The sequence below is a fragment of the Papio anubis genome, chromosome 17 (assembly GCF_008728515.1).
Source record: "Papio anubis isolate 15944 chromosome 17, Panubis1.0, whole genome shotgun sequence".
Lineage (NCBI taxonomy): Eukaryota > Metazoa > Chordata > Mammalia > Primates > Cercopithecidae > Papio > Papio anubis.
Window position 1 is genome coordinate 17,074,688 of NC_044992.1, and position 15,655 is coordinate 17,090,342.

Consider the following 15,655-nt stretch of genomic DNA (forward strand, 5'->3'; position numbering starts at 1 on the left):
TGTGAGATCAGCCTGCCCCCTCTCTGCAAAAAAACCAGAAGATTGGCCTCTTGAGGACAGCAGTGGCCCAAGAAAGAGGCTGGAATTTCCTATCGTCTTCATTTGGTTTCCTCCCAGATCCAGCTGTAGGGATAGGATACCAGTGGGCCCAGTGCAGCTCCTGAAGGAGGAAGCCAGTACCCAAGGAAGACTGGCCCCAGGACTGTCTGACCCCAGATTTGGTACTTGTTCCCGGGAGCAGTCAGGATAGGGGCCACAAGGAAGAGGTGGCTGTGCTTTAGATCAGAGCCAGGCTGCCCTGGATCATGACAAACTGGGACTAGGTCAGAGCAGGCAGCCCTGTTGAGAAGAGGGCTGGAAACCAAACCTGGTTCTGTGGCCTAGGGACAGAGCCAGGTGGGGCAGGAAGGAGGGATGGGGTCCCAATGAGGTGGGTTGAAATAAACCGGAATTAACATTCAGGTATCTGAATGTGATAAGGCAGTGAGCTCCCTGTCCCCAGAGGTATGCAAGCAGAGAGAAGCACCCTTGGTGGAGGGCAGCCCAGGAAACTCATCAGGGGCCTGGGCCTCAGGCCTTCCTGACCCCAGACCTTCATGAGTCAAGCCATCCTGCGGACTGCCTTGCTCAGACTCCAGATATAGCCTGTCTGACCATGCCCTAAGCAGGAGTAAAATTCATGATGCATTTTAGAAGGGGTGTGTGGGGGAGAGAAGCCACAGAGCCCAAGTCCCTGGGGCTCAGCCTGGACATCCAGCTCCCTTTGTTCCTCTCCCAGAAGTGGCTGCAGTGGAAAATTACCCAGAATAGGGGAGCCAGAAGTCATAGGGGTCACCAAACCACATCTCCCCAAGTAGCTCTGCTCAAGGGTCCACCCAGGACCCACTCCCTCCAGATGAACAACTGCTGGAGAACACAGAGAACAAAGCTGGCTTCTCCTCAGTGCCCTACCCCCACCAACACTCTGGAGGCGACAGGAAGCCGATGATTTCCCTGAAAATTTCAACAGCCCTTCCCAGGGAGGGGGTGGGATAGGAAGTACTGGGTGAAGCCTAAATACCATTTTCTTCAGAGCTAGGCAGGTGACCTGGATCCACTTACCTCACTTCTGAGTCTCAGCTACTGGATCTGTAAAATGGGAATAACCCTTCCTGCAGTCACTGCAGAGGCAGGGAGGGTGTTTTGGTGTCATCATCACAACAGATCTGCCTCACTGTTTTTTGTTTTGAGACAAAGGCTCACTCTGTTGCCCAGGCTGGAGTGCAGCGGCATGATCTCGGCTCACTGCAACCTCCACCTCCTGGGTTCAAGCAATTCTCCTGTCTCAGCCTCCTGAGTAACTGGGATTACAGGCACATGCCACCATGCCAGGCTAATTTTTGTAGTTTTAGTAGAGACAGGGTTTCCCCATTTTGGCCAGGCTGGTCTTGAACTCCTGACCTCAGGTAATCCACCTGCCTCGGTCCCCCAAAGTGCTGGGATTGCAAGTGTGAGTCACTGCACCTGGCTATCACTGTTTTTTGTTTGTTTGTTTGTTTTTTGTTGTTGTTATTGTTTTTGAGACAGTCTCGCTCTGTTTCCCAGGCTGGAGTGCAGTGGCACAATCTTGGCTCACTGCAACCTCGGCCTCCCGGGTTCAAGCAATTCTCTTCCCTCAGCCTCCTGAGTAGATGGGATTACAGTCATGCACCACCAAGCCTGGCTAATTTTTGTATTTTTAGTAGAGATGGGATTTTGTCTTGTTGGCCAGACTGGTTTCAGACTCCTGGCCTCCAGTAATCTACCCACCTCGGCTTCCCAAAGGGCTCGGATTACAGACGTGAGCTACTGCACCCAACCCAACCCGCCTCACCGTTTTTCAAATGGGTTACCACATATGTAAATAGAATAGCTCAATAAATATTCACTCCATAACTGCAGGAGTTAGGGTAAAGGGAAAGAAGGTAAGACAACGTCAACAGGAGACCACCCCAGAAAATCCAACCCCCATGGGGCACAGTCCACCGTGGGGGTGGGAGGAATTTTGCCTGGAATTACCGGGGCAACCCTCAAGGTGAGGGTAGGGGAAAACAGAAGAGGGGATCCATTTTTCAGGGGGAACATGCTTGTCTTGGCGGTTTCTCCCCTCAAAGATCCTGAGATCTCCAAGCAAGACCCTCGGGCCCCGCTTGGCTGGGGAGCGTTGAGCACGCCCAAGGAACGTGGACACAAGCCCCTCTGTACTGGTGTGTCTATCGGGTCAGGGATCCAGCCTGGCCCACGGTGACCCGGGCGGGCAGGTTCCGCACAGTCTACTCGCTGAGCGCTGGCAGGGTGCTCAATGCTGTTTAAACCCAGTCACTCCTCTCGACAGCCTCAGGCGGTTGAGGCTGTTACCATCCCATTTTACAGATGAGTAAATTGAGGCACGCGGAGTGGGGCGGTGAAGCGACTTGCTCAGGACGTCACAGCACTGCTGCCCCTGATTTTGTCGGGGCTGGAGGCAGCCGGAGAGCCGGGCCGGCTCCGCACACGCGCGGGCCAGGGCAGCGGCTGGAGACCCAGGGGAGCCGGGGCGCGGAGCCAGACCAGCCCCGCCCCCGCGGGCCCGGTGCAGCCAATGGGCGCCCGGCCCGGAGTGGGGTGACGCGGCGTCAGCGCGTACTCCCGGGAGCCCAGCCCTGGGTCACATGCGCCGCGCCCGCTCGACCCGGGAGGCAGGGAGGGGCGGCGGGGACAGGCTGAGCTCAGCCCCCGGGCCAGACACCTGGCCGGGACGGCCGCCAGGTGAGCGTCGCGGGCACGGAAGGGCTAACACGGGACAGCCCCATCCGGGAGTGCGTGGCGCGCCCAGAGCAGAGAATTCCTCCCAGGTCACCCAGCCCGGCCCCTGCCCAACCTCGGCGTTGCCAACTGGGAGATAGGGGTTCGCATCTCCCCGCTTCTTCCAAGCCTCTTAGAGACTGAGAGGCAGCTTCTGTGGGTTTCGAGCCTTTTCGGGCAGGCGTCCAGCGCGGGCAGGGCCTCTTCCCAGGCCACTCGTCCTGTCCAGCCATGCCCTCGGTGCCCGGAGCTCAGCGGTGGATGGCAAGGCGGGCACTGGGCAGAAAGACTGGATTGTCCACCCTAGCCATTGCTTAGGCTACTGAAACCCCTCCCCCCTCCCAGAGCCCCCTGCCACCCTGCCTGGCCCTGCATATCCTTCACTGCTGTGGGAGCCAAGCTGGGACCTGCCCAGGTTATGGCGGAGGGACCAGGCTGGGAGAAGAGACTGCTCAGCGCCTGAGTCTCCCCTCCCCTACGTCTTCATCTGTATATAACGGGGTGAGATGACTGTTGACATGGATGATTCTGGTCGTAGATGATGCTCCTGGTCTCATTCCAGCTTGGGCTCTGTGGTGAGCTGGGCAAGTTCTGTCCAGCCCTCTCTGAGCCTCCATGGCCAGCTTTGCCCCTGGAGGCTCACACCCACGTGGGCACCTGCAGGCTTATCATGAGTCATTGAACACACCCTCTACAAAAGAGTTACTTGAACCCCAAAGATTGCTGCACAGTGAGGAGTGTAGCTCACAAAGGCTGAGGAAGAGTGATACCTGTTCTCTGGGGGGTAACTGGCTGTTTGAGGAGAGGCCAATTACATACTGAAAGGGGTGAGTCTAGCTGGCAGCAGGGAGAGTGAGGAAATCCATGTAATAAGGCCCCTGTGGGCATTGGGTTTACTACCCACTACACCAGTTTACGGATCAGGATCAGGAGAGTAAAGAACAGAGTGAGACGGTGACTTACCCAACACGTACAGTTAAGCCTGCAACCCCAGGTAGGCATGGGGTGGACAGGAAATGGCACCAGACAATGGAGTCCACTCAGTTTCCGGAAGCATCCTGCTTACTCCCTAGTGCTGAGAGTAGAGATTTTGCATCCTGGAATGTTGAGGGCCTGGGCTTGGAGGCCCTAGACAGACTCATCTGGGGTCTGCTCCAAAAGCTCTGACAGGGGCTCCTGTAAAATAAACTGATAGAATTTCTGGGTGGGTCATGCAAACCTAATAAGGTCTCAGCTTCTGCCCTTCCCCTGCCCCCAGGACCCAAAAGAGACCCTTTTCTTGGAAAACAGGTGGGTTGGAAAAGAATCCCTCTTTCTCAGGTGCTTTCATGGGCAGGTGCATCGTGAGCAGTGATGGGACCACAATGTTCCCACACTGCCCCTCCCAGATCTCTAGGGATGGAAAACAGTTCTCATGGGGCTCTAAGGACAGAGCCTTCCATCCAAGGGGTGAGGAGGCAACGCTGGGAGAGTCCAGAAGTTTGTCTGTGTCCAAGTCTGTGCCCTCAGTGTGTCACTCCCATCTCTGGCCCCCTCCATCCACACTGCAGTGACCATCTATTGTTTGTGCTTGCCCAGATTTCATTCTTCCTCTGCTAAGAGCCTGATTTTCAGGGTGGGTTCTGGGACTTTGGCTGGAACTACTGTACTGGGAAAGAGGCACCCTCTCTCTGCCAGCACGATGTCTGCCTAGAGCTCCAGGTAGCCTGCAGTCAGCCACATGGAAGAGCCAACCCAGAGGAGGCAGAACCAAGACTTAGACAGACAGATTCCTGACCAAATTCACAAGCACCTGGATCCAGCTGTGCCTGAAGCTAATTCAGTTACATAATTCTGTCTACATAACACATTCTTCTGATTAAACAGTTTCTTCCATAACCAAAAAATGTCCAATGTGTCATCTCTAAATGAGGACTTTGGGCCACAAACTGCCTCCTTTTGGCAAAGAGGTCCTGATGCTACTCTACTCAAGCATTTCCCCAATTTCTTTTCCCACAGAGCCCCTCCTTGATCAGAACAGCTGTGAATGTATTGGGAAAGCACACTTCAGCAAGTGCGCTCAAATCGGTTGAGTCAGAGTTGCACAGCCACCCTCCTGTTCCCGTGCAGCTGGCCTACCCACAGGCTCCCACAATGCACACCTCAAGTGTGCAGCTTCAGTGCCCTGGGGCTCAGCTCAGAGCCTCCTCTCCCTGCAGGCCCTGGAAGAGGGCTACGACACTTACTGACTGCAGACTCCCCTTGACTCTGGGAATGGACCCAGGCTGCGCGTTCCCCAAGGGCAGGTCTGGAGCAGCCCTCTCCCTCCCCTCTGGCATCAGCCTGGCACACAGCAGGCTCTCAGGAACACTGCTGAAAGTACAAGTGGCCTAGGTGTCCTGGTGATCCACAGTGGTGCCTCAGGACCAATCTACTCTCCACAGGGTAGGGATAGAGCTCAGGCCTCTTTCAGTGCTCACATTGCCTGCTACAGTGCTGGGAGCACATAATGAGCCAGGGTCTATGCTGTCTGTTCAAAGGGACCTGGGTTTGCAGCCCCCCACCCCCACTTCAGAAGCCCACTCCCCTTCCCCCCTGGGTGTGGGAACCTCTATCTCCCTCCAACTGGTCGGAAACAGGCCTCTGCAGAGCTCCCTGGAGCCCAGGGAGGCAACTGGCCAGAGGGAGCTGGGTGCTGCCCCTTCTGGCTACGACTGGTGATGGTGGTGGTCTCAACACAGCCCCTGCCGTGACCTGCCTCGTATCAGTGGGCAGGAGAGCCCCTCCTGAGCCACCCTCCCAGAGGGCTGCTGCCAGCTTCATCTGCTGGCCGTGGAAGTGGTGTCTTTCCTGCCACTCCATGGCCCTGTCTGGGAGGTCTGGCTCTGGGTTGGTTGCTGGTTCTGCCACTACTCCCTGTGTGGCCTGGGGCAAGCGTACAGCTCTTTCTAGTCCTCCATGTCTTCTCTGGCATAGCAAGAGGTTGGGAAGATCTCCAGGTTCATCGGGGGTTTGCCGAGTCCACCCTGACTTGAGGTCTGTCCTTAAGCCCCAGCGAAGGGATTAAAGGGCCCTCAGCCTCCTAAGCCACCTGGAGAAGGCACAGGTCCCACAGGCTCCCACAGTGCACCCCTTATGACCCCCTATGTCTCTGCGCCTGAGGGGCCTCCTTCCGGGAGGACAGCTGCCTTACAACAAAGGGCTGCAGGCACCCACCTCCAGGACAAGGGGAGAGGGGAAAAGAAGCCTGTTTAGAAAGGGAGAGCAGGCTGCAGGGATGGGAGGAGACAGGTTTCTTTTTGGGGGGATAAAAATGTTCTAAATTTGGTTGTGGGGAGGATTGCCCAACTCTATGAATATTCTGAAGACTACTTAATTGTACACTTTAAATGGGTAAACTGTATGCTATGTGAATTAAATCTCAGTAAAGCCGTCAACAAAGAAAGTGTGAAGTCCACCTGGCTTGGAGCAGCACTTCTCAAATTCAGTGCCCCGCACAGGCTCTGCAGATGATGCCCAGCCCAGCTGTGGGAGCCCAGCTGAGGGTGGGGGCTGGGGCTTAGAGGGGTTGGGGCTGGCTCAGGCCTGCTTGCTCAAGGCCTGAGTGCCCTGGGCAAGGATGAGTGGCCTCCTCCTGCCCATCTGGGACCTGGGGTGAGACCTAGGAACAACCACCGCACTTGGTCCTAGAGCTCTCAGGCAGGTTGTGGCAGGTTCACAGCTGCTCCCGCTGACGCCACAACCTAGGCCATGCACAGGGATTTTCCCGGCCAGGTAACGGGCTGCTCAGGCAGCCTGGGCACTGGGGAAGGGTGGACTGAGGGTCCCCATGGCCGCCTCTGCTTAAAGAAAGCAGGTGGTCAAAACTGGCAAGCCCTTCGGACAGTCGTAGACAATTCAACAGACCACACAGGCACAATTTGTTCAATTATTTATTTATTGTGGAGTATTTTACATGCAAGAACCCAACTAGAGAGAGAGTATCTGGAAGGAGGGCCAGTGGGGTGGATGGATGCTCTGAGCCTCGGGTGCACTGACCCACCCTCCAGAACCAGCTCTGCCCACAGAAACACATGACAGTGACAAGAACACTAAACTTCTAGGACGAGTGGACAGCAAATGCAACATTCAACACATTGCTCTTTTCAGGTAGCCCCCAACAATCCTGAGAATCCTCACAATTAAGTGCAAACTTTAGGAAATAAATACCTGTCCCCCTCTCCGGGAGAGCCTGGAGGTATGGACAGACAGAAGCAGTTCTGACTCAGGGGCTGATGGCTGCTCCCGGCAGCTGGTGGCTGCAGGGGAAGCCTGTCTTGGACCCCACAGATAGGAACGGCTGGTGATGGGCACTGGGGGAGGCAAGCACTTCAGGGGCTGACAGGCAATGTCTCTGGGGTGGAAACACTTCTCTCTGGGTGGGGAAGACTGGCTGTAACCCAAATGGGTGAGATGTCCCCACAGCCGACAGTGGAGAGGCTCCTGGGGGCCACCCCAGCAGTGCCAGAGGCTGAGGCCAGGCTGCAAGCAAGCGCTCCTTCGCACTGCTCTTCCAGAGCTGCCCAGGGGCTGGCCTGGCCCCAGGTGGGCCCATGGCCTACCCCGAGCCATCCAGAAGGCTGGGCCCGTCTGAGTTAGAGATGTGTGTCTGCGGGGACCCAGGATGGGATGTGGCAGTGGGAAGGAGGGGGGCAGGAGCGTGGGCATTGGCATCTGTTGCCCCTGGGCCATGCAGAGCCCTTGCCCCAACTCTCCCAGCTGGGTCCTCTCCTCCCCATGGGCTGCAGTGACAGCACAGGCCCCAAGACTACCAGGTGGCAGGGTGGGGAGGTGGGGGAAGGCCAGTGAACCAAGGCACCATCACTCGCGTGGAGGCGCTAACAGAAAGACAGGAGGACAGCTGGATGCTCACCTTTCCCTCCGGCCCAGGCCAGCAACAACCCCTTGAGACTCCAAAGCCCCTTGTCCCATGCACGCTGGTAAGCGAGCCGGTCATTCTCTCAGCCTGGCCACAGTTGGTCTGCTCAGTGCCTGCAGGCTGTCCAGGCAGGGCCACTCTGTGGCAGGCGGGCCGAAGGCCCACGGTGCCAGGGGCCCAACTGCACATGGCGCCATTCTCTGCTGCCCACTGGCCAAAACGGTAGGCAGGAGGGAATGGCTAGTTTTCACATCTCAGCACACAATGAACACAGAAAGGGTTAAACACATTCCCAAGAAAATATTTTGACAAAATAAATATTTTAACCTATAATCAGGTATAATTAGTGCTTATGAGGAATCCCAGCAATAATTTAGTGTAATTAAGTATATACTGTATCTGTGATTTCTAACACTCACGGAGAGGCTGGTGGGCCTTGAGAGTCCAGGTTTCCTGACAGGGTCGCGCCCCCTTCCTGGACCAGGCAGCCTGAGGACTGTGCTCCCCAGATGGTGGAGTCTGGGAGCAGAGACCTCAGGACAGGACATCTCGCCAGGGCTGAGTGGAAGCCCCTCTGGGGCACCGGGGCTGTACTTGCTTCCTGTGCAGGTCTCAAGCAAGAGCCCCCTCTGCCTACAGGTGGGGAAGGCTACCTCTGGATAGGAGCTGCAAGTAGGCGCTGGAAAGCCACCTGAGGGGTGGCTCCAGGCCAGGAAGGCAGGTGATACTTGTCAGCATGGCCAATGGCCTCCTGCCAGCCCATACAGGTCCACCACTCCCTGCTGCCCCTGGGGCAGCCAGGCCTTTCCAATCATGGCTGGCAACCAGCTGGCGCTGGAGCCAGAGCGGGAGCTGGAACTGGGGTGGGGCAGCTCTGGGCGTGGGTATGAAAAACAGCTTTGCTGGGGGCTCCCCAGCAGGGCACCTATCCCAGCTTCACGCACTATGGAAGCCCTGCTCCTTTCAGAGCCTCCAGGCTCCTGACCTTTCGGGACTCCCCGTTCCGTAAGGCAGGGATGCTGGCTCTTCCCTCCGAGGACACTGGGTCTCGGCTACAGTGCTGAGGTTGCAGAGCACTGACTGCCCAAGGTCCGGCCACCCACCACCCGCAGGCCCAGCTCTGGCAGGGCCTCAGAGTCAACCCAAGTCACAACCCAAAGGCAGCCAAAGGGCTGGGGCCTCTGGGTGCACCTGGGCCATCCCAGCCACCTTTTCTGCAGCTCAAGTGAAGCCAGCTGACTTCAGAAGTCTTCACATTCAAGCTGGCCTCAGGAAGGTCTGTCTCTGAGAAACATTGAGGAGAGAGGCAGGGGCTCATCAAGTGTCAGGGAGCAGAGAGGCCAGGTGCGGCACGTACTGCCAGAGAGGACAGGGCTAGAATCAGGCTGGCCAGGCTCCATGGAGGAGCTTCCTGGGTAAACCTGAGGAACTGGAGTGTGACATCCCTGCTAGTCCCACCCTCAGCCAGACCAAGGTCTCCTCTCTGGAGGAAGCTGGAGGGCTGCTGGCCTGGCACGGGGTCCTGGGTCGGGCAGCACTTGCTCTTCACTGAACAGTTCCTGTTGGTGCTCAGCATGGCTCCCAGCTGAAGTCACCATCCTGAATGCTCCCCAAAGACTGTGTCACTGGTCTCTTCTCCTGTCAAGCACAGCCCCCTTTCCCTGCTTGGCTGGTGGTCTGGGCCATCCTGCCAGGTGGGAAGGGCTAACTACACCATGGGTCAGGAACCTGTGCTGACCTAGGCAGTGCATGCTGGAGGGGACAGGAACAGACTGACCCAGTGAGCTGGGCCCAAGACGCACGGGGGTGTGCACAGCTGCAGCATTCTCCTTCTTCTGAGCAACAGCAGCTTGGTGAGAGGTGTGGGGGAGGTGTCTGGCTGGACCAGCGCCTGGGATAACCCATGAGTCCCATGCCCATGGCCAGGAGACACACCAGTGAGGACACGGGATGGGAGTATATGTTACCAGCCCCTAGCTGCTCTGTCTGCCTTCAGGATCAGCTTGGGGAGACAGTATAAATTGGTGGCCAGAGGACCTCTGAGGTGGGAGGAGGCCAGGCTGTCAGGACAGTCTGTGCAAGCAGGCCAAGGCCGATGCCAGGGAGCAGTGCAGGGGCCTTAGTGCTGCTCAGGCCTCTCAGTCATTGGGAACCTCCAAGCGTGCCGCAAAGCTGTTTACTGCTGGCTCTGGAGGCAGAGGTGCGAGGCTACGATAGGCCAGGCCACAGCCTTGAGTGTGGCCCATGTGCACACCTGCAACACTTCCCCAGGCAAGCCAGAGCAATGCCTCCAATGCAAGCCCCTCCACAAGCCAGGGCCAGGTGTGTGGGTGTGAGCCTGCAGTGTGTGCATGGCAGTTTGGTTTATTGGTAGTGTTGTCTCAGCAGCGTGCCACATGGCCACCATCTGCGGGCTGCCTGCTGCCCTCCCAATTGTCCTTGGCCCTCTCCCTGCCCTGGGAGCCTACAGGGCCCCTTGGTGCCAGGCTCGGCTGCTGAGCCAGCTTGGGTGTGAAGCCTGCGCTGGCAGCTGAGTGATGGAGAGAGGGTCAAGAAGGTGAGAGACCCCCCATGGACACCCAGCAGAGCCTTCTCAAATGCCGATAAGCCAAACGTCACAAAGTGACAAGTCCAAGGAGGGAGACCAGGCCCCAGGTGGGTGCAGCGCACCCTGCTCTTCCAGAGATGCCACAAAGCCCCTTCGGGGAGAGAGGTGCCCAGGTGGGCAGAATGCCTGAGAAGGTTGCTGAGCCAGGCAGAGGTGAGCACAGGGCAGGGCCAGGCCTGCTCCTTCTCTGTGGGTGGGTGGAGGAAAGACAGTCCGGGTGGTCTGCTCAGGAAGCACTGCCTGGGGCTGGGCCACTCTGCCCACTCTTCCTTGGAGGAAACATGGGCAGAGGAGCCCGTGGTGGGAGGGAAAGGAGTCTCTGGCTGCAGCTGTCCCACCACTCAGAAAAGAAGGTGGCTAAAGCTGGTCCTGACTAGTGGGAGGCCTGGGAGCAGACACGGTGGCATTTCCATGGAGACACAGGTGTGCAGGCCGTGTGGAGCTGGGGATGTAGGAGTGGCCAGTGCCTGGTGTCCATGGGGTGCGAGTGGGGACCCGCCATCTGGGGAGGCAAACCACAGAGCCGCTCACAGGGCGAAGAGGGCATCCTCTGACCGCTCTGGCTTCTTCCGGCCAGAAGGGTTTGAGGCTGGGGCAGGAGCCTCCATGGGGGGTGAGGGGAGGTCAGGAACCATTTCAGCCGCTTTGGCTCTTTCTTCAAGGAATTTATCAAACTCTGCAATACAAACCAAGGCAAGGGTCAAGGTTGGTGAGGGCCGGCCACCAGAGGAAGCGCACCCTTCCACTCCTCAGCCTGTTTCCTCCTCTAGGGCAGGCATGAAGCCCACCCAGGAGCAGGTGGGTGGGGAGGCCTTCGTAAGCTGCAGTGTTGGGGGAGGGTCCCGGGTGTGCCCAGCCCTCCGGCCCGGTAGGGAAAGGCTCTGGAAAACACAGCCCAGAGCGCTCACCCAACCACTGACCCTTTTCCAAATCAGCACTGGGTTTTGTCCATTTTGTCCAGTTTGTCCATTTCCAGTTTTGTCCATTTTCCAGATCAGCACTGGGGGTGGGGCAGGGTAAGCTGGAGGGGCCAGCTCCTGATTAACCAGGCAGGAACCATCCCACCTCCCCTACCCTTGCCCACCAATGGGGGAGACTGACGAGATGCTGAGGAAGGCAGTGGGGAGCGGGGAGGGCCCCATTTATATGGGCATCCAGAGCTAGGGAGCAGGGTCCTCTGAAGTTTCCCTCCCTGCACAGCGGTCTGGTCACAGGGTCTGGCAGACTTGGGGAGGGGGGACAGGAGCACAGAGAGGCAGGTGGAGCGGGGCAAGATGAGCTCGGGGAGGCAGGATGTGAAGGGCAGGGGATGTGGGGGTAGCCACGTGGGAGAACTAAGACCTCAGAGAGGCTCCTCCCTTCTGGCTCAGTGGCCCAAGGGTCCTGATGCGCACCCCCACAAACTGCGCATGTCTGAGCTGGGCTGAGCACCTGTGGGTCGGGACCAGGTGGCAGTCTGCACCTGCTATTCACTAGCTCTGCAACTTTGTGGAAGTCACGTGTTCTTTCCGACCTCTGTTTCCCAATAAGCAAGATAAATCACACTTCCTAAATCAGCATAAGACCTGGCCGTGAAGTCCACGGCGCAGGGCCTGGCACCAGTAGGTGCTCTGGCAGCGGGGGCTCCAAGGTGATGGGGGCTGGCTCCTGTGCAGCCTGGGCAGGGGCAACAAAAGGGGGCTGTAAGGCCATTGGCCAGGCCATACCTTCACTTGTGACACCCTCCTCCAGGTCATCGCCCTTCTGTGGGAGGAGCAGAGAGAATGAAATTAGGGCAGTGGTCCAAGCACTGCCCGCCCAGCCACCTCTGTCTGCCCATGGCCACCCTAGGGCAGCACTGCCCAGGGCAGCCCAAACAAAACTTCCTAATTTCCCCTGTTTCCAGATTTCTGTAATAGTAAAATACTGCTCTTCTTATTGGAGAAACAGAAGCTTTGTTTCAAAAAAAAAAGCAAAAAAATTCAAATATGTTTTAGGTTTTGATCCTCCAGAAGGGCTGGAAAGAAAACTCCCAAAACGGTGCAGGCTGGTTCTCCAGCCTGGGCTGTGGAGGGCGGGACCCTACCTTCAGCACTCTTGAGGCTCTAGGGAGAGGCACAGAGCAGTAGCCACAGGGGGCTGAGCCTGAGCACACACAGGGTCACGTGTGCCCAACACAACACCCACTCGCTGCCAGCCACAGGGTTTCTGGGAAGAGGCTGTTCACACCAATAGCTGGAAACCGCACGAGGAGGCCTGGATGGCACAGGGCCACAAAGCCCACAGCACAAGGCCTGTCACTCAGTAGGTACTTTGGCAGTGGAGGCTGTGCCTCCAGAAGCCATGTCCTGCCGCCTCCTGGGAGCTGCACCAGCCTCCTCCTGTGGCCCAGATTATATCACCTGCTGCTGGCTCCTGAAGGAACCATGGAGGTTCTGTGTACTCAAAAATTAAAGTGCATCAGATTTGATTTTGTTTGGAGAACACAGTAGTGTCTTGAGTTCACGGGGTTCCCTGGGGACTGGGGAAGAGCAGCATGTGCAGGGCCTCATTGGGAAGGGGCAGGATGGGGAAGTGACAAAGCCCTGGGCTGGGCTAGGAGACCTGGGTTCCTTCCTGGCTCTACCACTGACCTGCTATGTAGCCTTACTGGACACATCCCTTCCCTGTCTGGACCCTGGGGTCCCCCTTAGAAGTTAAGGACCTTGGTCCTTCCTGCCTTGCTTCTGTGAGAGAAGCAATTTCTTTTCGAGGCATCCCCTTGGAAAAGATGTCCTGGGGTGTGTTCTTCCTCCCTGACACCCAGGCAGCTGCCTTCTTTGGCAAGGCATGTGTTTGGAAAGCCTGACCTTCTGGGGAGGAGGCCCAGAGCAGCCAGAGGCCCCAACCTGAGGCCTGCTGTCCTAGTGTGGGAGGTGGCCAGGTCACCAGCCCAAAGACAGCCAGGCTGACCCTGTGGTTAAAGAACTCAACAGGCTCTTCTGCCTGGGGACCAGGCCCCCTGCAGAGGAGGCAGCTAGGAGGGAGATGAGGCGTCTCCAGCTCTGGGGGAGAATCCAACTACCCCATGACTCTGGGCAAGCCATTTCCCAGAGTGCACCTCTTCACCTGCCACCCTGACCCCCTCCTGGGCTGCTGAGAGTGAAAGTGCTTTGTGAAGAACAGAGGGAGGGCCAGCAGTTATCACGGGCAGCCACTGCAGCTCTCCTTTCTTGGGACTTGTTGCCATTTTCAGATGCATAGTATCCTCATCTTCTAGCCCTATCTCTAGGATGGAGACAACGGGTCTTTGGGGCAGGGGTTCTTTTAAATCAAAAATCAGGAAGGGAGGAGGGGGATGATGGCGAATTAAAAACAAAAGCACTGTGTGTATACTTCACAATTAAAAAAAAAAGAAATGAAAACAAAAAACAAAACAAAACATGCTCCCCCCACACTCCCTCCCCCCAAAAACCAAAGCACGCACACACATCTGAAATGGAAAAGAAAATGGGGGGAAGGCAAGTGTATGTTTTGGAGCCAGCTAAGGGTAGGACTGTGTGGGTGAAGGAGTTGGTGCCCAGGGCCTTGCCCCAGCACAGCTGGCCTCCACAGGCCTGGAGGCTGCCGCAGCACCCACAGCTATGGGTTGATGTCGGGGAGGAGGAGCAGCTATGGAGCTTGCCCAGACCTCCCTTCTCCACTGACCCAGACAGGGGTGGAGCCCCTGCTGATGCTCCCCCAAGGCCTGTCCTCAGAAGAGCCTCTGCCGCTCCATACCCCACACATGAAATAGAAAAGTCGAGTCTCACCAGGTCGGTCCTGAGCCACACCTCAATGTCGTCCATGACAGAGGGCTGCGCAACGGGGATCTATGGAGGCGGCAAGCAGCGGGCCAGGCAGCCCCCACACAGCCAGCGAGGGGAGACAGAACACCGGAACAAAGGAAATCATCAACAGCAACCCCAAATAAAACCAAAATGTACACAGAGCAAAAAAACACAATTGGCACGGCACACAGGGGCAACACAGGGCAGCCACGTGTGAGATGGCAGGTGAGGAAAGCAATGAGGTGCAAACGATAAGAAGCAGGCTGCCCAGCAGGGCCGGCGGTAAGGAAGGTGGCTGTACGCGTTCTTGAAATGGAGAACTTTTTGACTATGGGTGTCCACTCTCACATTGCGGGGCCTCTCAGCCCGGGGCTGCAAAACACCTTCTAACCTCAGGAAGGCGCTGCCATGCAGGCTGATTTTGAACTCAGCCACTGTGACAGTCCGCTGTCAGGCCCAACCCAGGGGAGGCCAAGTGACGGCCTGCCCAGAGCAGGGTACAGGTGCTCAGAGGGCAGGGCAGCACCAGCCCTGGGGGATGCAGGGGGGTCTGTTTGCTCAGCTGAAGAGATTCTGAAATGCATCCTGGTGCATTTCCGAGTGGAGAGGGGAACTGGAGGAGGTGCGTGCTCCGTCGGGCTGGGTGTGGCCTGGTAGACAGAGACAGGAACATCTTACCATCAACAGAAACAGAGCAAAAATGAGGGCTCTGATGACAAAGGGGACTATGGGGTTCTAGTCTTCTTTGTGTCTCTTTACGGGAAATTCATGAAGCAGCCCTGAAAGCAACAGCTCCCTTTAGTCTCGTCCTTTCTTCCCTGTGTTCAATGGCTGGCTGTGCTTCAGGAGTCAAAGAAACAAAGTTCAGCTGAGCACTGGGACACCGCAGCCAGAGCCAGGGAGGTGGCGGCTTCCAGGCAAACTAAGGTGTACCACAGGGGTGCCTGAACAGTCACCTTGCTTGGGCCCCTGTGCCAAGCACCTCAGGGACAGAGACTCTGAAAAATCCATGTGGCTAAGAAGGTTTAAGTTGCTGTCAAATATGACCTGATGAGAAATAAAGGTAAACTTTAACTCCCCAGAAGCCATGTTAATGGAATGTTGGCTCCAGCCTAGAGAAATGAGGCGACGGCCCTTAATCACCTCCTCGCCTACCCTGGCTCTGGGAGGTTCCCTTTCAGGGCTCACTTGCAAGACCCCTATTTCTATAAAACAATGCCAGCACTGTGTCTATAGCTGGCTTCACCCAATGCCATGATCTAGGGTAAGACTAAAGTAAAAATAAGCAGTAAAAGGAATACCCCAGTGTCTATCAAATGTAAAAAATAACACGACCTTCACAAAGAAAAAGAACAAAGAACACACATCACCAGCAGTGATGTGACAGCTCCAGTGCTGGAGGTGGACACCTGCTGCTGATGATGGGGGAGGGTGGTCTGGGGTCCCAGGTGGAGTCCAGCGCTCTGAGCAGGTGTCTGCGATGCCACCAGAGCTCTTCGCTCCCTCAGTGAGCTTGGCTGGCCCCTTGCTCTGAGGAATGTGCTCTGTGTCCTACCTTCG

General features: G+C 56.9%; 1 protein-coding gene across 6 annotated transcripts in view; it reads right to left on the reverse strand.

The window, feature by feature from the left end:
• Positions 1 to 6,699: 6,699 nt before the first annotated feature.
• TOM1L2 (target of myb1 like 2 membrane trafficking protein) overlaps positions 6,700 to 15,655 on the reverse strand; it is a 130,183-nt gene continuing 121,227 nt past the window's right edge. For 3 of the 6 annotated variants that reach the window (XM_009189803.4, XM_009189801.2, XM_009189804.4), the window contains 3 exons: positions 14,078 to 14,137; positions 12,014 to 12,050; positions 6,700 to 10,983 (listed from right to left, as the gene is read on the reverse strand). In XM_009189803.4, the coding sequence (XP_009188067.1) occupies positions 10,835 to 10,983; positions 12,014 to 12,050; positions 14,078 to 14,137 (246 nt within the window). In that variant the 3' untranslated portion in view covers positions 6,700 to 10,834. The remainder of the gene's footprint in view (positions 10,984 to 12,013; positions 12,051 to 14,077; positions 14,138 to 15,655) is intronic. The other 3 variants (XM_003912415.3, XM_003912412.3, XM_009189802.2) reach the window with 2 other exon arrangements.